General features: G+C 42.8%; 1 protein-coding gene across 1 annotated transcript in view; it reads right to left on the bottom strand.

Annotated features, from left to right (window-relative positions):
* Positions 1–12,735: 12,735 nt before the first annotated feature.
* Positions 12,736–25,925, bottom strand: part of ndufs4 (NADH:ubiquinone oxidoreductase subunit S4) — a 37,457-nt gene continuing 24,267 nt past the window's right edge. Inside the window, exons 3-5 of the mRNA XM_080531038.1 lie at positions 14,499–14,668; positions 13,201–13,274; positions 12,736–12,938 (exon numbers count right to left, since the gene is read on the bottom strand). Coding sequence (XP_080387164.1) covers positions 12,835–12,938; positions 13,201–13,274; positions 14,499–14,668 — 348 coding nt within the window. The 3' untranslated portion in view covers positions 12,736–12,834. The remainder of the gene's footprint in view (positions 12,939–13,200; positions 13,275–14,498; positions 14,669–25,925) is intronic.

Here is a 25,925-nt window from a genome sequence, read left to right on the forward strand (position 1 = left end):
TCCCCACACCGGAGTGCTGATGGAGACCCGCATCCCAGGTGGCCAACACATCAAAACACGAGGGATCAACCAACTCTTGGTTTCAGACCAACATCACTCACTTTCTTTGTTGTCCAAAGGGGGGGGGGGGGGGGGGGGCGGGCACAGAGGTTTATTTACCAAGAATCTCTCACACTATCGCCTTCCAATCAAACAAAGGCACCTCATTCTTCGGAAAGGTCAATTAGTGGTGGTAATTTGAGATTTTGTTGTTTTTCTGGCTCAGCATGGTGGAAAAACAGCATGAAGAACTTCACTTGTCATGGGTGAATCTCTTGTTTGTAGAAATCAAATGATTCACTGTAAATTCATGCTTCCAACGCATGTTTTGCATGTTTTCAGCCCAAGATGGATAGATATTATATCGGCCTATACCACACAAGACCAAGTTCAGTCACAACACCGTCCAGTCCAGTGAGTTGTTTGACGTGGCCTCTGATCCAGGATGCGGTGTGTATGATTCCTATCCTCTATCAGGCCCTGTGATGAAGCCCTGTGATGGTGTGATGGTGGGGTGGTGTGATGGTGTGATGGTGTGATGGTGTGGTGGTGTGGTGGTGTGGTGGTGTGATGGTGTGGTGGTGTGATGGTGTGATGGTGTGATGGTGGGATGGTGTGATGGTGTGGTGGTGTGGTGGTGTGATGGTGTGATGGTGTGATGGTGTGATGGTGTGGTGGTGTGATGGTGTGGTGGTGTGGTGGTGTGATGGTGTGATGGTGTGGTGGTGTGGTGGTGTGATGGTGTGATGGTGTGATGGTGTGATGGTGTGGTGGTGTGATGAAGCCCTGTGATGGTGTGATGGTGTGATGGTGTGGTGGTGTGGTGGTGTGGTGGTGTGATGGTGTGATGGTGTGATGGTGTGATGGTGTGGTGGTGTGGTGGTGTGATGGTGTGATGGTGTGATGAAGCCCTGTGATGGTGTGATGGTGTGGTGGTGTGATGAAGCCCTATGATGGTGTGATGGTGTGATGGTGTGGTGGTGTGATTGTGTGATGGTGGGATGGTGTGATGGTGTAGTGGTGTGATGGTGTGACGGTGTGATGAGGCCCTGTGATGGTGTGATGAAGCCCTGTGGCAGAATGCGTAGCAGCAGCTCCTGCCCCATCTGGTGCAGGTGATCTTTAGTCTCTCTCTCACTCTCTCCTTCTCCCCTGGAGGGGTGCAAGAGGACCTTGCCAGGAGGGCTTGTATGAGTGTGACCTTAACATTTAACTAGACTCTAAGAGCTCTGTTTACTATGGCTCAGCTACTGATGGTTTTGGTCTTGTCTTTTACTGATGAATGTTTTGTCATTTTTATCTATGCTTAAATCGAAGAGAAGAGTATAATTCTAGGCACCTTTTAGTTGTCATTGACTGTTATTATGTCTGTAAACATAGGGGCGTTAGACACAGCACTGAGTATCCATACTACCTTTTGGAGACTTTCCAACTTGGATTGAGCGTTGAGAGCACAGCTGTGGCTTGGCTACCCTCAGACGTACTAACCAGGCTTTCATGTTACACTTTACTACATATTATTATGACTTTATCATGTGTGAAAATAGCCGTGATTGAGTAGTGTTTTGGGAAGAATTTCTATTCAATATGATAATCTCAAGAGCAACCATGATACAAATGAAATGGAGCATGTATGATGATGTAATTTATTTCTTAGATAAATATGAATGTATTGACTTCAAATTTAGAGCATGCTCACGATAAGACAATTCCCTGGATCCTCTTCCTCTGCACAGTAATGTGACAAATATTTAATTGCCTTTTTTGCTTTTATTTTTTTTTATTAAAAATGCTGCCTTTAAAACTGTCTTTTTTGTTTGTTTGATGTGCTTTGGGCTTTGGGCCGAACTGTAGGTGGATTAGGTCATTAAATCCAAACAGTTTACAGTTGAAAGCAGCTCTGGTGACGTCACTATGTGGGCAGCTTGCAGCTCTCAAAATACAAAATGTTTTGTGCGAAAGAAAGTCACAATCTAGTAAACACATGACTTCCGTGGAAAGAAAACACCTGCGTTTTACAAAACACACTTTCGGCATGAAGCACAAGTAATTTAACCAATGTTGGAACCATATTTGGTCACCAGTGGGTTAATATCAAACTAATATCACAGGAACATCATTTAAAGTCACTGAATCATTAGAAATCTTAATCTATTATCTTCAGAAAGACATAAAAACATGGAGGGAATTAGAACCATTTAACTAAATATCTCAAATGAAGGAAATTCATTTAGTATTAATTAACACAGTGAGTACAAGTATACAAAATAAGTGGGTGTTAAACAGGTCTTTAATCTGGATTAGGGGATGTGGTCTACTTTACTTTTTTGTGCAAGACACAATACTTGGTTATATGGTTATGTAACAGGGCTACGGATGGGGAATAGGGTTAAGTATACAATTATGAATAGGAGCCAAGTCGGGGTTAGATCATGGGAATAGAGTGGCGGCCATAAATAGGGTTTAAAGTGTGGTGGATTAGGGTTAAAAGTCAAAAAGGTCAAGTAAGATACTAGTTTAGATTGTCTTAGAGCAGAAGGCTTTAAAGAGCTGCTTTAACAATTGTGGACTTGCCAGCTTCAGATTTGTCCTTTCACACACAGTGTGAAACATAACATAGCAACATGGCACATAACATAGCAACTAAATGAACTAACAGCAGACCTGGGGGTTGATGACATTCAATTTCCATGGCTAGCATTTAATCTGTATTAATACAAGTAATTAAACTATTATTTGTACCAGTTGACGTCTCACTGACGTGTGAAGAGGTTTCGAATTCCATTTTCCACAGACAGGGGTGAAGGGGTGACCGGCGACACACTATGTGTACACTTTACATTCATTTCCCGCCAGTTTGAAATGTGTCTGTGACGCCTGCCAACACATGTTGTTCAGTCTGATCTCATCCCCAGGGCCCACTATTTCAAAAATGTATCTGATCAGATTTCAGTATATCGGATTGGATAGATCGTACAATTGGGTATTTAAAGTGAATAATGTGATGCTGATGATTGGTATAGGGATTCGGATTTTTGGCAATCTTATTTGATTTATCGAGATTGAATGTTGTTTTTGCGTATTTCAAAACTCAAAACTGGCAAAAATCTGGATAATCTTGATCCCAGGAATACAAGCAGTGGTCATCATCTTGAACTCAGAGACTTCCATGTTAAAAAGTGGACTTTCAAGTTTGTATAGTTTAAAATGTTTAATAGGTATCATAGCAGCGTGAGTTGGACCTCTCTGCACGTTGTGAAGTTGGATTGGTGTGAACAGCTTAAAGGTTGTAATGGACTGCACTTATATAGCGCCTTTATCCAAAGCGCTTTACAACGGCCTCTCATTCACCCATTCACACTCACATTCACGCAAGGCGCCAGCCCTGCTCACTGGGAGCAATTTGGGGTTCGGTGTCTTGCCCAAGGACACTTTGACATGTGGCCAGCCGGGGCTTGAACCGCCGATCTGCCGACCTTGCGATCATTAGACAGCGGCTCTACCTCCTGCGCCACAGCCTCCCCACTGCTACAGCCTCCCCATGTTGGAGGAGTAGCAGCAACCCAGTAGGTGTAGCAGTGCTGGGATTAAATAATTGTAATATTAATAAGCATACCAAAAACAATGATTGGAGTTGCTAGAGCAAGCCCACTAATAATAATAATAATAATAATAATAATAATAATACTAATATTAGTATATTGGCTGGACATCACCCCCACCAACACTTGCTCCCCATACAATACAGCATCTTCTTCGAGGTCCTCCTCCTCACCTTCAAGGCAGTCCATCGTCTGGCTCCTGCCTACCTAACTGACCTGCTCCCCCCCTGCACCCCTGCACCCATGCACGTGGTCTCCGATCCTCCGATACTGACATCCCCCCATCATACCACACACACTTGGCGACTGTGCCTTTTCTGTTGCTGCACCCAAGCCGTGGAACTCCCTTCCACCAGCCATCTGATGCTCTGATACTCTCAATACATTCAAGACCAGACTCAAGACGCATCTGTTCAGACCTGCCTTCCTACAGCTTGACATGGGTCCTGATCTGTTCAGACCTGCCTTCCGACAGCCTGGCATGGGTCCTGATCTGTTCAGACCTGCCTTCCTACAGCTTGGCATGGGTCCTGATCTGTTCAGACCTGCCTTCCGACAGCCTGGCATGGGTCCTGATCTGTTCAGACCTGCCTTCCTACAGCTTGACATGGGTCCTGATCTGTTCAGACCTGCCTTCCTACAGCTTGGCATGGGTCCTGATCTGTTCAGACCTGCCTTCCTACAGCTTGGCATGGGCCCTGAGTAACATTATTCCCTATAGTTGCTTGAGCTCTTCCACCATTTTTATTTTTTTAATCTTGATTATGATTTTATCTTTTTGTATTTTTGTTTACTTTCTTCTTCTTTTTTACAGTGTCATTGAGACTGAGAAAAGCACTTTTAAATTAAATATTTTATTTTATTATTATTATTATTATTATTATTATTATTATTATTATTATTGTTGGAGTTCGATGAAGCAAGCCAAACTAATAATTTCAGTCTGACTTTAAGGGAAAATGAATGAATGAATGAATTAACTATTATATACCCAAACTATTAGGCTTTTATTATTTATATTATTATGGCCTATGGCCCATTCGTTGTACCAAAATATGTTTTAATTATTAGCCATATAAAGGGTGATGGACAGAGCATTCTTGCATTCTTCTTGCGTCTGTCTCTGTGGTTGATGTCTATACAGTGGTGGACAGGCCAGACCTCAGAATCAGGCTGTTTCACATACACAAGATTAAGTAGCAAAAGTGACATCTAAGACCAATCGGGCCACCCAGGAGAACTGCAGCCAGCGGAAAGGCTGTCACAGCCCCCCTTTACACCATTAATCTTCAAGACTTTCCAGCGCTGCCAACTCACATCTCCTTCAAAAGAGACAGGACGGAGAAAAGTGAAGTTCCTCTGTTTTTCTCCTTCCACAATCCCATCGATTAACTCTTTAGGGGACAATTCATCGCCGCTCGCCTTGTGAGCTTGAAAGAAGTGGTGGTAAATGCGTTAGTTTCTCCCGCCTGTTAGTTGGTTGGTCCTTCAGCACTCCATCTACCTCCTTCACTGGGAGAGGAACACATCATGTTGGTGTAGTGGACAATGTGCTATGCCATTATGCCTTCGAGGTCATATTCAAAATCACACATGTAGTCAATAAAATGTAAATGAGGAATACATGTATGTATTATGTATGTGTCGGCTAGCAGGCCAACACATGGGGAAGTGTTCCACCAAAATACAACATTTCCTAATGAAAACTATTTCTAAACAATGTTCAGTCCATGGAGTAAACCCCTTATCATTTTATATGTTGTCCTTATTTTAGATTATTTTTCGGGGCGCATTTGGAAAAGAGACCTGGGTCTCAATGAAAAAATAACAGTAATTTAGCTAAAAAATAACAGTAAAAAATAACTAATACAAATAAAAATATCGAGATATGTGCAACTGTTTTACAAAATCATACTTTATTGCAAATTAAGAATATCTCACATTCAAGGTTTTTCAAATGAGATGGTCTTCCACAGAAAAAAGTGTTATCATCTAAATTCCTAAAATCCTTTTTTCATTGACTGCTATAACATCTATAAAAAAAAATTTGGGGATGTTGATGAAAGGCTTACTCTAGGTAGGAATGGAAGAGTGAACTGTCATTAAAATAGATGTGACATGTCCCAGGGATCAGCATGAGTGTGCTCCTCCAATCCCATCCTTTAGCTACTTCAACTGATCAATAGCAACTTTGATCTCCTTAAGAGGGCATTCAGGGCTCCTCAGGGGTGACACATCCAACCTGATAGCAGTGTGAATGGGAAAACAGAAAAGATGAATACAGGAACTGATAAATAGCGGAAAATGAGTGTGTTATGCCATGGCATGCCTTAAGTCCCAAGAGAGGGCCTTCCCTCTTTGGTGGAGACTTGAGAGCTGAAGGGGAGGCTGACCCATCTACAAGTGATCCTTTGAAGAGACCTGAACTCAAATTAAGCGGCATGCCACAGATGCTTTCTGTCGTTTTTGTTCCAGTCTTTGTGAGAACCTTCTCTCCTTTTGGGGGGGACTGTTTGTCAAGCCGAGACAGCCTAGACAATAGCTTTTTGACAAGGATTGTAGCCAACTGATGCTGTGATCATCTACGCATACTGAGAATGAGGGCCACTTTTTATTTTCCTAAAAAAGCACTTGTGTGAATCTCCACACATCTCTTAAAGCTCTTCCCATGAGAAACTTTCACAAGCTTTCATTCAACTATGTTACCTGCAAATTCTACATTCATGAGATCGAAATGATAGTTAACAATGTTTTGAAGCTACAGTATAGTGTGTGTTTACATTTATATTGTTCACAAACAATGGAGAAAAACAGGCTAATTTGTTGGTTTCTGCTGGGGTAAAACAGTCAAACTAAGCTTGGGGTATAGAAGTCATATTCTTCCAGAATCAATGGTCATATATCATTCATGTAAAAGTCCAAACATGGATGTACCAAACCCAGACTGCCCCTTTAATAATAACCGCATATCTTAAAAACACAGCCTTAATTCACAAAACATGTCTTTAATGTTCCTGCTGGGGATCTGGGACAATGAAGATTGAATTTAATTGGGAATTAACTTATTCTTAAACTCAATGTGGATAAGAAAACCATCTAAACGTTGGATAACACTTCACTTGGAGTATAATCCATCACATTTTGAGTAAAGGACTGCTCAATACCGATATTCACCTTTTTCTTCTTATCAGGACAGAAACTTCAACACTAAGGACACTATGGAAAACGAGCCCCTTATTTTATTTAAATTGTGCTGCCCTGCATTTCGAAATTAAGACTTTTTAATTGAACTCTCTCTGTATTGGTTATAGCACTTGCGCACACACACGCACCAAAGCTTTGGCTGCTGGGAAGCGTGCTTGCATGCCCCATCACTCCCGGGTTATGGCGTTCACAACAGTGACTCAGTAGCTCCAATAATGATCAGTTCATCATAAGGTCAGGAAGGGGCTGTGTGTGTATGAGAGAGAGAGAGAGAGAGAGTGAGTGTGTGTGTGTGTGTGTGTGTGTGTGTGTGTGTGTGTGTGTGTGTGTGTGTGTGTGTGTGCGTGCGTGCGTGCGTGCGTGCGTGGAGGCGGGAGTAACCTCAATTATCCAATATCCCTATGCTGTCCGTCAGAGATGGAACTAAACAATGAGTAGTTTACTGGTCATGGTTAGCTGCCAGAGAGACAGTCTACTGCTGGCTTCCATATCAACCACTAGCCTCTAGCTACTCTGGTAGAGATTAAACAGATTGGATACAGTAGGTGTTAGCAATATGGTAGTTGCTCTAGCCAGGTGGAAATGAGGTCATATTGCGTACACATATCCAGCCCTCACAGATCTATACGAGCGCCTAAGCCGGGGTATGAGCTAGGGGGAAGATTTGGATTTCTGTGATTAGCCACAAACATTGGCTACAACTCATTGTATTTGCGTTCACTTTCCCCACATGGAAGGCTTATGGATCTTATTACTCTGTTCCTGACAGGATATTTGGTGTTCCCGTAAACAAGATGCATTTGTTGTGGTCCAAGAAAACAACGCTTGGGTATTCTGTGATTCATTGTGGTGGTTTTCTGCTCTGCGCTGAAAAAGATAGTTCGCAAAACTACAAATGTTGTTACGGGTATGTGCACATACACAAATCTACTGCGGCCTATGAATATCATAATAGGTGATTTAACCGTGAAATTATTGTTATTAAATCATGGCTTCTAACACCCCTCAGGGCCAATCACAATGCTGGTTTTCATCAACCCATTGTATAAGAACTAATCAATGACTGTGTAAATATAACCTACTGCACTTTTCAAACATGTTTCCTATTTTAATCCTGGATTGAAGTTAGCTGGGTAGCAGATTTTCGGCATTCAACAGTACCTACATTGATGCCTTGCCAAGCAATGTTACAGAACAGAAACAGACTGGCAGACTGATATTCAGTTAAATATGAAAGTGTCTGGTTCCAACTTCCAGACTAACCAAGGCTAGGGATGTAGGCAAAACTTTTAATTCCAAAATAAACGAGTTGTCAGTTGTTTTCAGACCTCCAAGGTAGTCTCATGTCAAAATGAGAGAAATTTCCATGACATCTGTTGTGAAGATCAAACTTCATGCCACAACCCGGAAATCTCAATCAAGATTCTCGATTTGATCTGTGTTTTTAAAACGGATTGTATTTTGTAATTGTTTTCTTGTACTTGTCCTTATAGTGTGTTGTGGCGTTCAGGTAAAATGCACTGTAGATTAAAATAAACTTTCTTGAGCAATTCCTTGAGCAGGTCATTGGAATCTAGTGCCATTTGCATGTTTACCTGCATTTCCCAGTTGTTTGCATTTTGTTGGTGGCTCTGCATGCAGACATCATTGATAGCGGGGCTGTGGACTGGCTGATTTCACCTTGATTTTATTCCTCCTGATTTACAGAAAATGCAACCAAGAAGGAGATTTAGACTGAATACTGGGTTACATTGAGTTATGTTATAGTTAGACTAAACATTTCTGTCCATTTTGGGGCTAGAATTATGTCGTTTTTTTCCGCTTCAGCTCCTCTTTTAGACCTTAAACAGAGCATTGGACCTCTTCTTGGGATGTATTGGTGGACTGTCTGGAATAAAGCAGAGTGTTTACTCAATGGTAAACTAGAGCGATACAGCTAGGTTAACATTCAACCAATAGCAATCACAAGAAAAGTGTATTAACTCATTGAATCACAGTACTGGGTGGATTGTGCCATACATGATAATGAATACAGGAAACCAAACACGTTCTTCCTTACATTTTTTGGAACATTATTCCTATTATCATTCCACTTGAGTCACGATTGGAATGCTCAATCTTCATTGTGGGACTTCAAAGCCTAGCTGAACTGAAACATTTTTTTTCTTAGTGGTTTCTCTGCGGCATTCAAAGCCGCAGCAGCATCAACATGCTGCTTTAATGAATCCTGCATTTCTAGTGTTCGGTTGGAACATAACGGATGGTCTTACCGGATCAGGTCTTTTGATGTGACGAGTGATGAGGCAAAAATAAATAGCGGCTGCGAGAAAGGGAGGGATCTGCAACGCAATGTGTTAATTAACGCTGGGCTATACCAATTAAGCAGTGGGGAGGGGGCGGGGGCAGTCACGCAGCGAGAGGCACACTGGAGTGAGCAACGCTTCGGTGTTTACTGAACACAAACAAAAGAAGACTGTAAACAAATGCACCGCCAAGTGTGAATAGAGGCGTTTAAAGCATTAGCAGCTAACTGTTTTTGAGAGGTCTCAATCTCACATTTTGGGGGGACGGACGGACGGACACTATTGTAGCCTGGCTTTTATCACCAAGGCACACAAACTGAAATCATACGAAAGATTAAGAACATGATTTGTCGTCATCAACATTCGCAAAAAGGATGGCACTAAAATGTTACTGGACATGGAAACTGTCTCTAGTATAATGGTTAATGAGGTGCAGAAGAACTAGTCCTATTTGCAGTCATCTGACAGTTCAGGATCTTCTTTGTTGACTATTTTGTACTGTCAGTAGGCTACATGAGATAAAGTAGAAAGGACCCCTCTAAATACCCCCATTGGTAATCCTATGACTGTACAGACAGATATGACCCTTTTCTATCCTTTCCATCATTTCTCCTGGAACAATCTCCCTGAAGAAATCAAACAGGCTCAAACTCCAAGGGCCGGTTTCACAGACAAGGCTTAAGCCTAGTCCTGGACTAAATCACACTTTCAATGTAAAATCTCCATTGAAGATGCTTTTTAGTCCAGGATTAGGTTTAAGCCTTGTCTGTGAAACTGGCCCTATATATGCTTAAAACTAGGCTCAAAACCAGTTATGACTGAACACTAGCACTTTTATCTATGCTTATTAAATGTTTTTATTATTTTATCTATGCTTATTATTTATTCTTATTCTCCTCGTTGTACTTTTTTATGCTCTATGTAAAGTATTTGAATTGCCTTTGTTGTATGAAATGTGCTATACAAATAAACTTGCCTTGCCTAATTTACTTGATGGCAAATTAATAGGACTTCCCATCTCCTTTCCCTATGTTGGAATGACTTTCCCTGGTTGGCCAGAGAGACCATACTGTGCCAGTGAGCAGAATTCCTTTGATTACGATTGATATCCTCCAATGTGAGTTCTCGTACTCATTAATGGAATATCCCAACAGAGACAGTAGAGACTGACAGGAAGGATGGGTGAGAGAGAGGAGGGGTGACATGCAGGACAGAGACAGTAGAGACTGACAGGAAGGATGGGTGAGAGAGAGGAGGGGTGACATGCAGGACAGAGACAGTAGAGACTGACAGGAAGGATGGGTGAGAGAGAGGAGGGGTGACATGCAGGACAGAGACAGTAGAGACTGACAGGAAGGATGGGTGAGAGAGAGGAGGGGTGACATGCAGGACAGAGACAGTAGAGACTGACAGGAAGGATGGGTGAGAGAGAGGAGGGGTGACATGCAGGACAGAGACAGTAGAGACTGACAGGAAGGATGGGTGAGAGAGAGGAGGGGTGACATGCAGGACAGAGACAGTAGAGACTGACAGGAAGGATGGGTGAGAGAGAGGAGGGGTGACATACAGGACAGAGACAGTAGAGACTGACAGGAAGGATGGGTGAGAGAGAGGAGGGGTGACATGCAGGACAGAGACAGTAGAGACTGACAGGAAGGATGGGTGAGAGAGAGGAGGGGTGACATGCAGGACAGAGACAGTAGAGACTGACAGGAAGGATGGGTGAGAGAGAGGAGGGGTGACATGCAGGACAGAGACAGTAGAGACTGACAGGAAGGATGGGTGAGAGAGAGGAGGGGTGACATGCAGGACAGAGACAGTAGAGACTGACAGGAAGGATGGGTGAGAGAGAGGAGGGGTGACATGCAGGATAGAGACAGTAGAGACTGACAGGAAGGATGGGTGAGAGAGAAGAGGGGTGACATGCAGGACAGAGACAGTAGAGACTGACAGGAAGGATGGGTGAGAGAGAGGAGGGGTGACATGCAGGACAGAGACAGTAGAGACTGACAGGAAGGATGGGTGAGAGAGGAGGGGTGACATGCAGGACAGAGACAGTAGAGACTGACAGGAAGGATGGGTGAGAGAGAGAGGGGGTGACATACAGGACAGAGACAGTAGAGACTGACAGGAAGGATGGGTGAGAGAGGAGGGGTGACATGCAGGACAGAGACAGTAGAGACTGACAGGAAGGATGGGTGAGAAAGAGGAGGGGTGACATGCAGGACAGAGACAGTAGAGACTGACAGGAAGGATGGGTGAGAGAGAGAGGAGGGGTGACATGCAGGACAGAGACAGTAGAGACTGACAGGAAGGATGGGTGAGAGAGAGGAGGGGTGACATGCAGGACAGAGACAGTAGAGACTGACAGGAAGGATGGGTGAGAGAGAGGAGGGGTGACATGCAGGACAGAGACAGTAGAGACTGACAGGAAGGATGGGTGAGAGAGAGGAGGGGTGACATGCAGGACAGAGACAGTAGAGACTGACAGGAAGGATGGGTGAGAGAGAGGAGGGGTGACATGCAGGATATGTCTACGGCCGGAATCGAACCAGGGACCCTGCGATTAAATGGCTGACACCAAGTACGCCACCAAGCGCCCCATTATTATTACATCTTGAGCTCTAACCTTTACTTAAGTCCTAGGAGCTAATTCTGTCTTTGAGATGTGCAACGCTGGTAATTACAGATTTAATCCTTTGTGGGTTAGACAGACAGACAAGTCACAAACACACCAAGTGGGTATATGATTGTGTGTATATGTACACAGTGTGTGTAGATTCAGATAACCAACTACAAATATGTTCTGGCATTGAAGTATTGGCATGTTTTGTTGATAGAGAATGTCACATGTGACAACCACAGTCATGGTTGTGTAACCACTCTCAAATTCATAGACATAGCTATGGATGCAAGGACTGCCCATCCATGAGATCAAAATGATAGCTTTACCCACATTTTGAGTAAATAAACACACAGTGTACAATTGTTTTTTTTTTACAAACAAAGTCATAAATCAAGCTTATATTTTGGGTTCTGATGGGGTATGACAGTTGAACCAGAGTTTGTATATACTAGAGATATGCCATGAGACATTATTACCCAATTAATAATGTCTCATGGCAGATTGCCCATTATTACCCAAAAGTTAATTCATCAAGCGGGAAGTTAGCCTTTTCGAGAGGTTGTTGGCATTCCTGAGGAACTGCCGTCCTCTGAGTGCATACGAACGCTTTGATTAAGGATCGGTCTGAAACGATGAAGAGGATACGTAAGCATGAAAGAGTACCTGACACTTCATTTACATTTTTGGCATTTAACAGACGCCTTATTCCAAAGTGACTTACAACAAATACATTTGACTAAGTAAGTGAATCATCTATCCACCAGTCACAGCAGGAAAAAGTCATCTATGCTCAAGCCAGGGGCCATTGGCAGTCGTCGTGCCAGAAGAAGGATTTTTTTGCTTTCATTATTACACAGGAGAAACAGTACAGGGGGGGGTAGTAGATGTCTTCAGGAGGGACAGTTAAGGTGTTTTCAGGTGGTTTCATTTCAGAAAAAGAACTGCTTACAGGTTACAGGTTAAATATCCATTTATTTATTAATAAGCTCAGAATAGTACTGTACAGGTCTGTCACAGAGCACAAAGTGATTCAGCACACTAACAGCTGGGTGTTGTCAGTTTACTTAGTGGACCTCCTTGTCCTTTTGTTCCAGGAGAAATTTGCTCCATAGGACTTGACTCTTGGCTTTGATGTCCTCTTCTCTGTTAGATCGTAGCCCCAACCTACAAAAACAAACAGCTCAAATAAGTGACTGGGCCAAGAACATCTTGTGTATTCATTTTGGACAAGTCCCATAACACTTGATGTTGCCATGTAAACATAGCACATCAGAAAGCTGTGTATGGACAGAACTGCGGTAATCTCTATCCTGTTATAATAAACAAAACTAATGTTCCTCTGAAGTTATTGCATTAGCATCACCGTTTACACATGACAAGGAAGAGAGGAATTGGGTGGTAGGGTAAACAAGTTCCACACATTTACCATTCTTCTCAGCAAAAGCAATGGCATCCTCCTTGGAGGTAAAGGTAAGAGCCATGTTGGATAATGGGTCGCCGCTGAAAGACAAAACAAGGTATGTATGTGATATCGTCAGACACGTGAATATAAGCACATTAACAAAGACAAAAACACATCAGACAGCTTTTCTCTTGGACTACTCCAATGGATAGTCTGTATACTAATAATGCCTCTCCGACAAACAATATTGAGGTGAAAACATCAGATTAAAGGGTAAACCAGAGTAAAGAGTGGGGGAATGAAGAATATGAGGATGTAAAAGGATGCGAGCCTAACAAGGGAGTGGTAATAACCCATTTATAACTCATCATTAGGATGAGCCTAACCCAATCCTAAATCATGGTGTGCACACTTAACTTTATCTTTTCTCATGACTTGCACACTTGACTCTCAAAGTGGATCCTTACTATCAGGTGCTTAAAAATAATTTTTTCTGGGGTGCGGCTGTGGCTCAGGCGGTAGTGCTGGCGTATAATGATCGCAAGGTCGGCAGCTCGCAGTGGTTCGAATCCCGGCTGGCCACGCGTCTAAGTGTCCTTGAGCGAGGCACTGAACCCCTAATTGTTCCAGGATTGCCTTCAATGGCCTATGCCTAGCTCCAGGGTCGCCTTATGACTAGAGCCTAAATACATTTTGTTGTACTCTGTGCAATGACAAAGCTTGAATCCCTTTCCTTTCCCTTAATCTGTTCTTGTACAAAATATAGTGAGATGAGTGTAGAAGTCCAAAACAGACGTTATGTGAAAGGCGTGGAACATTGCATCACTGCAGCCTCTCGAGGCTCTGCAAATACAGCTTCAACGGGGCAGTTTGTGAATGTGGGAACAGTGTATGGATGGGGCGGCTCGTGCAGCTCTTCAGACTTTCAACGGCGCCAACCTCAATGTGGCGATAGGGGAGAGGATGGTGATAGGGGAGGTAGGTGAGATTGGAGAGTTGGTGATAGGGGAGGTAGGTGAGAGCGGAGAGTTGGTGATAGGGGAGAGGTAGGTGAGATTGGAGAGTTGGTGATAGGGGAGGTAGGTGAGATTGGAGAGTTGGTGACAGGGGAGGTAGGTGAGAGCGGAGAGTTGGTGATAGGGGAGAGGTAGGTGAGATTGGAGAGTTGGTGATAGGGGAGAGGTAGGTGAGATTGGAGAGTTGGTGATAGGGGAGGTAGGTGAGATTGGAGAGTTGGTGATAGGGGAGAGGTTGGTGAGAGCGGAGGTTGGTGAGAGCGGAGGTTGCATCGTATAGTATCAAACGTTCAAATGGTCTCTTACGTGGAGGACCAGCCCATCAGAGGGTTCTCCCAGCGCTCCCTGGTGTCAAAGTCCATCTTCCACTTCTTGGTGCTGTTGACGCCCGACTGCATGGCCGTGCGCGCACCGACGAAGATGCGCACCTTGCGGGTGCTGTGCTCCTCGGGAACCCCCGTCAGCGTTGAGATTTCCTGTAGCAAAAAAATAATAAAACACACACTGATTAGGGTTAGGGTTAGGGCTAGATTATACATGTCAACTTTGTGTGGCCACACAACGTCAACATGTGTTGGTGAATGTTGGCTGCAGGTGTCAAAAAAACGCTTCACATCTTTCCTGTAAAAAGAGAGAGACAAAAGAGGGTCGAACATTACAATGAATTTAAGGGTCTCTAAAATCTAATTTCTGGGATTAATCACATATCTTCACTCCAGTCGATACACCCACCATGACACTTGGTGTCCATATGTCGATTGTTTAGAAACCTCTGGCAACCACATTTTCCCAATCAAATGGAAGTGGATGGGGTCCAATTTCTAGCCACAAGTTGGACCCCACCCACTTCCATTACATTGTAAAATGTTGCTGAATAACAGGGATAAGGTCTTTAAAAAGTGTCTCTGTATATTATAGACTTCAATAAAGGTATGTGGTTCATCACTACTATCCCCTTCAATGACATATCGACATCACGTCAAGGCTTGTTTTTCCCAGACAGCAAGCTAAGGAGAAATTCCCTGCTAACTGCTGGGAGAATCATGCATGGCAAGTTCCTTTTAGGTGAACAATGGATATCATTCTTTTAAGTGGACCATTGACAGAGAATTAATGGGTCACTGCCATCCCATAATGATGACAAAAAACATACATGAAAGTGTGTGTAGGTTCAGAAAGAGAGAGAGGGAGCTGACCGAACAAAGCACCAAATACTTCCCAATTATGCCACATCCTGTGTTACAATAGGCTCTTCTTGACATATAATGAATAAAAACATAACTAATTGACCCAGTTATGGTAAAAGAGCACAAGTGTCTGATCTCCCCCCTTGGCTCTCGTTTGATTTGGCGACTGTCGTCTTTGTAGTCTTTGCCAGTAGACTAATTCAAGGCGTGACTGCCATCCATTGCGGTGGCTTGTCTGTGGCGGCAGCGTCCGTGTGCATTGGACTGAACCAACCAAAGCATGGGGGGGGGTGCTTACAATAATTAGGGGGCTAATCAAAGTTTTAATCACATACAGTATAGCAAATAATTAAGATCACAGTTTTTTTTGTCCAGTTGATATTTTCCATCAGAGCAAGCCCTTACAACACAATTAGCAGTTGGGAGAAAGACTCAACACTTTAGATTTGCAAACAGGAAACAACATAAAAGAAAAACTAAAAACATACAAAGGGCACGCAGCCCAAATTCTTCATTACATTACTGAAAACAGCCTGGCAGTCTGTCGAGGCAAGTTGATTGTTGACACCTTATGCTATAAACACACATTAGCCTTGTGCTCCTCTGAAGACTTCAGTCAACGGCTGGACCAGGAGGAATTGAATCAACCACAACAAAATCTGACTGAACTATAAGAAGCTAGGCCTAGACACGGTGTTGTTGTTTTTCTATTAGTGCTCAAACACAAAAACATAAAACACATCAATAAAATTAGGTAAACAGTTAAAATGTAGACAATCGACCTACATTTAAATACATTCTACAGAAGAGTAGCCCGTTGCAGGACAGGGAGGGGCGTATATTAAACGTGGGCCTATGCATATTCCTGGGCCAGTGGAGCTCATTCAAGGTCCTATAGAGAACCTTGTTCAATTCTTCAGGGAATTAGCAAACAAGCGATGGGAAGTCGGCGACGTACCTCCCAGCACGCTGGCAGCAGCCACCCAGAGACAGAGGGCCTTCCAGGGCGCTCTCTTTTCAATACAAGAATTTCACACATTTCAATGGCCATTACAACTTCAAAGAATCAAATTTTCATCATTGTCTGTTATCTGCCTGTTGATTTGTATAAAGAGGGGTCTTTTGCATGAACTCCACACAAAAGCCTGGATCGCTAACTCGAGTGCATAAAGCTCCCCTGATGACAGTTAAGGCTGCTAAATGACAGGTCCTGATTACTAAAACAGCTCAGGTCACTGGAACAACTACTTTAAACACTTTAAGTTTAGGCCAGATTGTTTTTTAGTTTTTTTTTTTCACAAACACATCACAACATATTTTTATTTTTTTTATATATACCGTATATATATATATATATATATTTTTTTTTTTTACTCAATTCCCACTTGTCAGAGAGTGGAGGAAAACGAGTCTCTTTTCAGATTAAGACTGATGGTTCAGGACACAATAACAGACGGGACACAGGGTGAGAGCCAGAAAAACAAAAGGAGCCGGATCTCTTGTTGATCTCATCAGCCTTGACAGAGGACCGAATATGGGGAACGTTTCACACCAGTAGGGCTCGTCTATAGGACGGACCTAGGTAAGATGTTGGCCAAAGTGGATAAGGACATGTTTTCAATAGAACTGATACATTTCAGCCACCTTATTGGACAGTATTTCAGATGTTGTGACAGCACTGGGCTAGGGACCTTCGCATCAAAACATTATCTTACATTTTAGAAGCAGGTGGAGAACTACTGCACTCACTTTCAGAATATATATATTTTTTTTTTTAAATGCACGCCATCAGAAAAATCTGCGTTTTCACACATGATCAGAGGAACAGAAGCATGACAACAATCTGCATGCTCAGACGTCTGCTTCAGAACAGGCAGGGGCGCATCAGTATTTAGGCCCTACTTGGTTAGCTGCCCATCAAGTTGGTCAGAAATTATACAATTATTCATGAGATTGAAAGGCATATTTTCCAAATACATAGCCAAATGCACTGGTATGTACGTTCACCAGAGAATGTATATGTGTGTGTATGTATGTATGTGACAGCGGTTGGTGAAAGGTGGACCAAATCAACTAGGTCATTTTTAAAAGAAGCTGAAGATATGCTTGTTTGAATATTGGTATACCTTAACTGAACTAGCGGAGAAAACCTGAACCAAACCAAAAAACACACTGGTACAGACGGTGATCCATTGCGCGCTAGCTAGCTGGCTAACAGCAAAGAATATTGCGTTAGCTAGATAGCTGCTCTACATGTTTAGCACATCACAACATGCTGATAGAACATGAACATACTAAAAACACATAACTAGATATCACAGTCCCTAAACAACCAAGACATGCATCACCAACACTCACCCGAGACACTTATTATTATTATTTTTTACCTTTTTTCGTAATTTGTATATGTATATGTATGTATAATAAAACCCTTATATTTTAACCCTTTTTCATAATTTGTATATATATGTTACGGTACATGTGGGAATACGGTACATGTGGGAAAACTAGGGTTAGGGTTAGGTGCTAGGGTGCTACGGTTAGGGTTAGGATTAGGGGTAGGGGTAGGGTTAGGGTTAGGGTTAGGGTTAGAGATGCCAGCATGTACCACCAAGTCACCCTAGCACCTAACCCTAACCCTAGTTTTCCCACATGTACCGTATTCCCACATGTACCGCAACATATACATACAAATTATGAAAAAAGGTTAAAATATAAGGGTTTTATTCCTGTCATTGTAAACTGACACACTGTATAGTTTAAAAACCAAACTGTTCAAACTATAATTTCGATCTCATGGATGGTCAGTCCTTGCATCCACAGCTTTGTATACACAGAGTGGTTACATTTCTCCAGCACTATCCATCAGCTATTAACCAACAATGGTGGGGAGACCACTTTGTTGTTGTTGGAATCACTGATTTAAGAGTGTGCCCCTTTGAAGCGAAGGCTTAAAATATATTTAGTATGCAGATTAGACTTCGGGAAGAGTCAGGCTAATACAATTACTTTGGCAATGTATAAAAGCATTGGTTTTATTTTATATACCCACACAAAAACAAGAGGAAATCACTAATGATCATCACTTAGCGTCAGGAATATGGCGATACAAACGCTTTAGCAGGGACTGCCAGTATGGCTTCAGTACGGCTTACAAATACAGGATGAAACAATCTGGCCTCGTTTATTTTTGCATGGAAACAAAATCAATGAGGTGTTGGTCGGATCGGGACATCGGGCGCTTGTTGTTCTAGGGTCTCTCTGTGGTCGGGGGGGTCGTAAGCTCCCTCCAACAAACATCTCCCCAAAACCAATACATGACAATCCATCTCTCACACACATATGTAAGGGTTAGACATTATCCTCTAGGGATCAACAAACTAACAGACTACGGTTGAGTGTACATATGGCACATCAACCACAGCCGACACACGGGGAGGAGTGGGGCCGTGCACAACGACATGCGCAATCATCTCTCCAGATGTAGCCAAAACCTAAATCATTAATCATCAATCATCAAGTTATGCCCCCATAAGGGCGTCAGGGCACAACGGTGCTTTATGACTAAGGCAGGACCTTGACCAAACAGCAGCATCCACATATACAGGAGATATTCCGTCCTTTTGTCCGGTATTGTAAAAAGAAAACTAGAGTCTAGACTTTTTATGATATGCTTGCATACATTAGGCAAAAGAGCTAGGAGGGCTATCGGCACACCAGACAAGTGCACAATGCCCCTCGTGCACAAAGAGAGCGATTGTGGCTGGAATGTGGTGTGTTCCCAGGAAGACTAGAGAGGACCGTCACAAAGGGAAAACCCACACGGCGGGCACTTTTCTTCTGCCACGTACAGGAAGCAAAATGAGAACTATGAAGTTTGACACTATTCACAGGGCCGACAATACCTGGCTACGCAGACAGAATCGGCAGGCTTAAGAGAGGGGGGAAAAACACTGACAAAGTCTCCGTCATGTGAAAGCGTGTCCATATTTCTGACACCTCCTTGCTCCTCGGCGAATAAAGAGCATGGGAGCTGGTGGCTGTGGGGCCGCCGCCGGGAACCTCCAGAATGTTCCGCGCCGCGCCTCCCCAGAGTTCCACTGACAACCAGGGGGGAGATTTCAGTGTAAAAAAAAAAGGAAAAAAGTTGGGAGTCGCAAACTGAGCAAAAAAACTGTTTCGGTTATCGAACAGGGCCTGCTCGACCCCCGTTCAGCAGTCACGTGAGTAAGTCGGTAGCACCTCTATGGTTTCATGGTATAGCTCTTGAATTAAGCTTGCAGAACAAAAATGTATCCAACCAAATGTATTATTTTTTGGGGGTGACGTGGGAAAACATGTAAAAGCAAAAACATTATGGTTGGGCCAGAATCACAATTCTCAAACCAGTATACCATCCCACCAAAATACCAGCTACAACGGTAATACCCTTTTAAAAAACATTTGTGGTCTATTCACTCAAGAAAAGTACAGATAGTACAGATAGTGTTGTCATGTGCTTTGCACTTAATGTTGAATAACGTTTTGAAAATATTTGAACCTACATAGGACTAGCATCTATATTGCTAACAATCGCTAACTGGCTACACACAAAGCCAGCTCTGCAATGTTGCCATACAACTCTTCCCCCTCCCCCCATGTGTGTAATTTGATCTCACCATCCTAGCTTATGAAGCTCAGTCAGTGTGTGCTTGTTTGCTTCTGTGTGTGTGTGTGTGTGTGTGTGTGTGTGTGTGTGTGTGTGTGTGTGTGTGTAAAATGGCAAAATGACGGTGTGGTGGGAATTCTACCGGTGTATGCTTGTACACATTGTGTTACCGGTAAAACCTTACAAAATGAATGTAGGCTATGCCATAGGATTATGTCCTTTACAAAAGACCCATATAGGACTTCATTGGTCATTTTAAAATGTTGACATGCGGAACCGTGACTAGGTGCAATAATGACCTACTGTGCAATATTTAACGTATTGTAGAATAGCGACACATTCCAGTAACAGTGAAACACGAGTATGCTAGCACTGTGTACAGGACCGCATGCTCAATTATAGCTCGCTTTTCCCATCCCATGCTAGCCAGCCCTTGCCCAGCCCTTGCCCTGCTGGCAATAGTTGATCATATTCAACATGAAAGGAAATGCAACTTTCAGGATGATTCTAACAACCATCTTTTTTAGTTTGTTGCGTGAAGGCTCTCCAAACCTATTTTCTATGAAATAGGTAGGTTTGGTAGGCTTATTTTCCTAAAATCTCCAGTACACGATGTCTCCCATCTGATTTGATATCCTATCCAAAGACATGCACGGTTCCCTGACTGAATTAGTAATTGGCACAGAGTGTGATGGCGATTGACGTATGGTCATTCAATGTTTGAGGAATATAGAGATTTGTATTATTGTGAGAATACACTAGGTCAACTTCCACATAGTACACGTATAGAGGATGTTCTGGAGGTATAAGGGACTATATCTCAGAGAGGTTGATGTCAGCACGTTAACTGCTGTACCTGTTTTGATCAAATGATCAAATGATCTTTTGCCTGTTCGTAATTGTGGAAAATGTGGTAGTAGTTGTTCGGGCAGACCTACTTTGCAGTGACACCAAATGACCAAAACAGTCTTTGCATAAGTTTTAGTGGTACACAGTGCTCCACGGAAGCCACTTGGGGCCTTGAACAGGCCATGATTTCCAGAGAGTTGTGACGTCTCCTTTACCTGAAACTCAACATGCACCCGCATAATTGACCGCAACGGAGAAAACTATCTTGCCATATTACAGTAAGTCATTCATGGTATGCCACATTCTAATGACAAAAACAATAACAGGCCTAGTCTGTGGACCTCAGCAGGACCAACTGACAACATCCAGGGTTCAGGATATTTGACCTACAGTAGGTGGTGCTAGATTGCATTATCAAAACCAACGTGCATTTCTTCTTGTCAACATATGGCTACAATTTTAAATTAACTGAGAAACAGAATACTTTCACTTTTAACAATGATGTTATTGGCGATCAAATGTTTCATTGTTTACATAGTAGTGGAGCCAAGTCGACAAAATGACACAGCATCCCTCTTCCATTCTTTAGTAAGGCCTGTGCATAAATAAATGCCCTAAAATAACGGTGGGGAGGGGGAGTGTCCTATATTGTCACAGATCAAAAGCACTAACATTTCATCTTCAAAAGCGTTCCATGAGAACAAATCAAATAAATCAGGGAAACCAGAAGTGTGTGGCTATGACATTGAGCTTTCAGCGTGACTACTATCAGGATGTTATGGCGGGGAAGGGGACACCCCCCTGACAGACAAACCAAGAGTGTGGGGGCACACCATCTCTTTTTGCTCAGTGTTTGATCAGACCTCCTATGCCAAATCTCTACTGGGCAGCCTAGGGGAGGTCAAGAGGTCAGCCAAGCTGAATCATAGTGAATAAGCTCAGGCCGGGAGCAGAAACATCTAGGTGTAACCCTTGACCTCGGGTGTCCTGCCCCGAGTCCAGACCCTGGACCTCACTCGTCGCTCTCGCAGGTTCCCGCTCTGGTCGTCTTTGAAGTGTCGAGAGATCGCAAATTACGGACTACATTTAGAGGGCATCGCTAATAGTAACAAACAACGTGCACTTGCTTCTGTGTGGGAGTGGCTCTGGGCGGGAGCGTGAGGAGCAGCTGGTGCTGAGGGTCATCTTAACTCTCCAGTTACACACGTCAACAGGGGTGGGGTTCAGTTCTACATCCGCTGGCCATAACATCACTCATTTGTTTATTTGTGCCCCCTGCGACTGTTACAGCAGTAGGCTATTTTAAATGCACTCGGGCCATTTAAGAGAGAGCCAGAGACCAATACAAAATGAGCATTGTTACAGTGGGGGAAATAACTATTCCAATCCATGAAAAAAGCTATGTGCAATGAAGTGGAATGACACAGGAAAAAGTATTGAACAGATAAGAAAAAGCACTAAACCAGCTTATGGTAGTAATGAGTTCTCCTATATGTGCTAATTAGAATCAGCTGGGTTAGTGCATGTTGGTGGTTAAGTACTTCCCACCTCTGCATGCAAGTAAACAAATAATTTGTCACCAAGCTTTCCTACAAGAAACATCTCATGAGGGGTAGAGGCAAAGAGCTCTGCCAAGACCTTCGCAAAGTTGGGTCAGACAAGACAAACTTTTCGGCAACAATGTTTGGAGGAGAAATAGCTCTGCATATGATCCTAAAAATACCATACCTACAGTGAAGTTCGGAGGTGGAAGCATCATGGTATGGGGCTGTTTCTCTCAGGGGTGCAAACTGGCGATGGTCCAAAAAGGTGACACTTTTTTTTTGGCCGTAGATGGTTAGCTCTATCATTAACAGTGGTCTAACAATGATGCGCGTGTAAGTAGCGATGGCCCTGACCTTAACACCCTCATAATTAATGTAAGCAACCTGTTCTCAAAATAATTATGCGGGTTCCTGCAGGTTTCAACAAGTTACATTTAAGACCTTTATAAGACCACTTTTAATAGATTTTAAGACCTATTGAGCAAGTATTGGTATTAGACTCACATTCGTTGATTATTTTCATTAGCAATGCTGGGTGATCTGTTCTGTTGCATATAGAACAATGATAATGTAAGTTAGCCTACTCTATCAATTTCTTGATTCATTTCCATTGCTTCTCAACACATTAGATATAATAGCATAAATAACAGAATAAACTCACACACTTACTCACACTCACTTACACTGCATAGCCTACATACTGAGATATGGCACACACACACACACACACCTCTCACAGGAGGTCCACACACACACACACACACACACACACACACACACACACACACTATATTTACTAAACCACACATACCGTTGCTACCACTGCAAGTTTGAAGAAATTCTAACTTCACATGCCTACAGTCGAATCGCCTCCTACGGCGATTATCGTATCGAGGCCTCTTGTCTTATCATTTCACGTGGCAAAATATCGGGGTTTTGGGCGCAGCTTAACCAATGTTACACGAGCAATAAGTGTGCGATAAGTTTTGTTTTATATGTTGTCTCTCATCTGCACGCGTCGTATTCCCACGCAGTGGGTCTGGCGACAATAATACATTTTCCGGTCTGACTTTTTAAATAAAAAGAAAATCGATTCTACGCAAGTCTAAAGCACACAGAAGCCATTAAAACAATTTATTTTGAAAGTCTCGCCCTTTGTCTGATCCTGATGTTATAGAAGCAGTGTAGCAGCAGGTTAAAAGCGAGGTAAAGGGGGACCCGAGACAGTCTCGGGCAGCGTTCGTAAATTCGCTCTGCGCACTGGGCTCAACGTCATAAAGGGACCAAGTAATTTGATTGGACAAGAGGCATTCCACGACTGCTGATCAGATTTCCAGAGCGAATTTACGAACGCAGCCTAGGGCAAACCACTCGCCGACTCGTTTTTTTCATAACACGAAACTTGAAGTTGTAAAGTACCCACTCGATATAATAAAAAACAGTTTAACAATCACTAAATACTTATAATGATCATCTAATTATGTGTAGTTATGTGTTTCTAGCATGTCGATGTTCTATCAGGTAAATTCGCTAGAACTAACCTCCATACCCTGGTTCAGAAGAAGAAATCAGTCCTTCGTCACTTACATCGTCGTCCTCGATGAAACTTTTAGGTGGATTGGTTACCCTAGCCTAGATGGTCTTTGTGACATTTCACAATTACAAACATATACTGTATGTACAGAAACTCACTAAAGTATAAAACACCGCTAAAATACTGCTTCTCTTCAAATCACTCCATGACACTTTGAGGTCAGTGCATTTGTTTTTTTGGTGAACTACCGTAATAATCCTAAATGGCTAGAGAGTGCAACTTCTGTGCTTTCAGAAACTTTTTTTCGATTGCACATATAGTTCAAGAATTACGATAGTTTGAACGAACCCTGTAAATTCCTGTTGAGAAGTTATCGCAACATAGACATACAGTAACTTCTATGTTATTTTATTTGATTACTTCTTATGTTTCTACATCCATCTTAAGAACTTTTTAAGACGTTTTATTTCAACTGCAGCAGAGTTTAGCAGACAGGAAGATGTTAGCTTGGGCATCATGTGACTTGGATGAGATGAGATGAGATGTAGACCCCCCCCCCCCCCCCCCCCCCCAAATATTTTTTTTGCAGATCTGCATGATTCACGTAGGTCACCTATTTTGAGGTAAAAACGGCGAATTTCACCTAAAGGTGACAAGTTTGCACCACTGTTCTCTTCACATGGTACTGGTGGAATCCACATTATCGAAGGGAAAATGAATGGCCATGTACCAGGAAATTATTGAGAAGAATTTGTTGCCATCAAGCAGGATGATGAGGATGAGACGCGGGTGGATCTTCCAGCAGGACAACGATCTAAAACATACTGCAAAGGAGACTCTCAATTGGTCCAATAGGAAGAAAATAAAGGTGTTGGACTGGCCTAGTCAATCGCCAGACTTAAATCCAATAGAACATTTGTGGAAGGAACTGAAGATCAAGATTCACCAGTGGGCCCCCCGGAATCTTCATGATTTAACACTACGAGCGCGACGTTTTTTCACCTACTTTTAGCGCGACGAGGTGTCGAATTACACGACCACTCTTCACAATGGGGGAGTGTGTATTGACGCACTAAGATCGCTGGATGGCGATGTCACACAAGAAGAGAAAATGACAAGATCACTAGGCTACCTCTAAAAATGCATATAAAGTTCCTATGCGCAGAGAAGCAGAGAAGTGGGGAAATTATTAGCACAATCTGATATGAAGCTTGAGTCAGCTGAAAACGAACTATGGAACAAATTAAATGATATACTGTATATGGAGAGGAGATTGATTGTGACTGCGGGAGCTTTACTAATGAATGAAAGTTGATTATCATTATTAAAAAAGAATAGTAATAAATATTGCAATATTGTGTTATCATAATTATGAGCTTCACAGTGATAGTCTGTTTATTTGTCCTGAAATTCGCCGGTAACATCAGCCTGTCAGCCCCTGCAACTGCTCACAGGGGTTGTGAGTTGTGATTATATTAGGGATGCACGATATTATCGGCACCGATATTTATCGTCCCGATAATGGGAAATTTATGTTTATCGGTATTTATCGGTTTTATATATTTTTTGCAGATATTTAACCGATAATATGAAGCCGGAAATATTTCTGCTTCCGGTTTCCGCGCTCATGCTGCTGCGCCTGCGTACAGGCACGCAGTGTATAGACGAGACGAGAGCGAAACATGGCTTCCCCGGTGTGGACATTCTTCACAGTTTCTGAGGCAGATAGTGCGTTTGCAATTTGCAATACATGTTCGACAAAAGTTCGGAGAGGAGGGCAAAGGTCTACGAGTTACAACACAACGAATCTCATAAGTCACCTTAAGATTCACCATTGCAAGCACGCTGTATGGAAGGAATATCAACACTAGTAGCCTAGTAGCCTAGCCGCGAAAAAAAAAAGCTGCGGTGCCTATTGAACACGCATTTGAAAACTGCAGGAAGTTCACTCGAGACAGCTCAAAGGCTCAA

Source organism: Nansenia antarctica, assembly GCF_963989245.1.
Source record: "Nansenia antarctica genome assembly, chromosome: 5".
NCBI lineage: Eukaryota > Metazoa > Chordata > Actinopteri > Argentiniformes > Microstomatidae > Nansenia > Nansenia antarctica.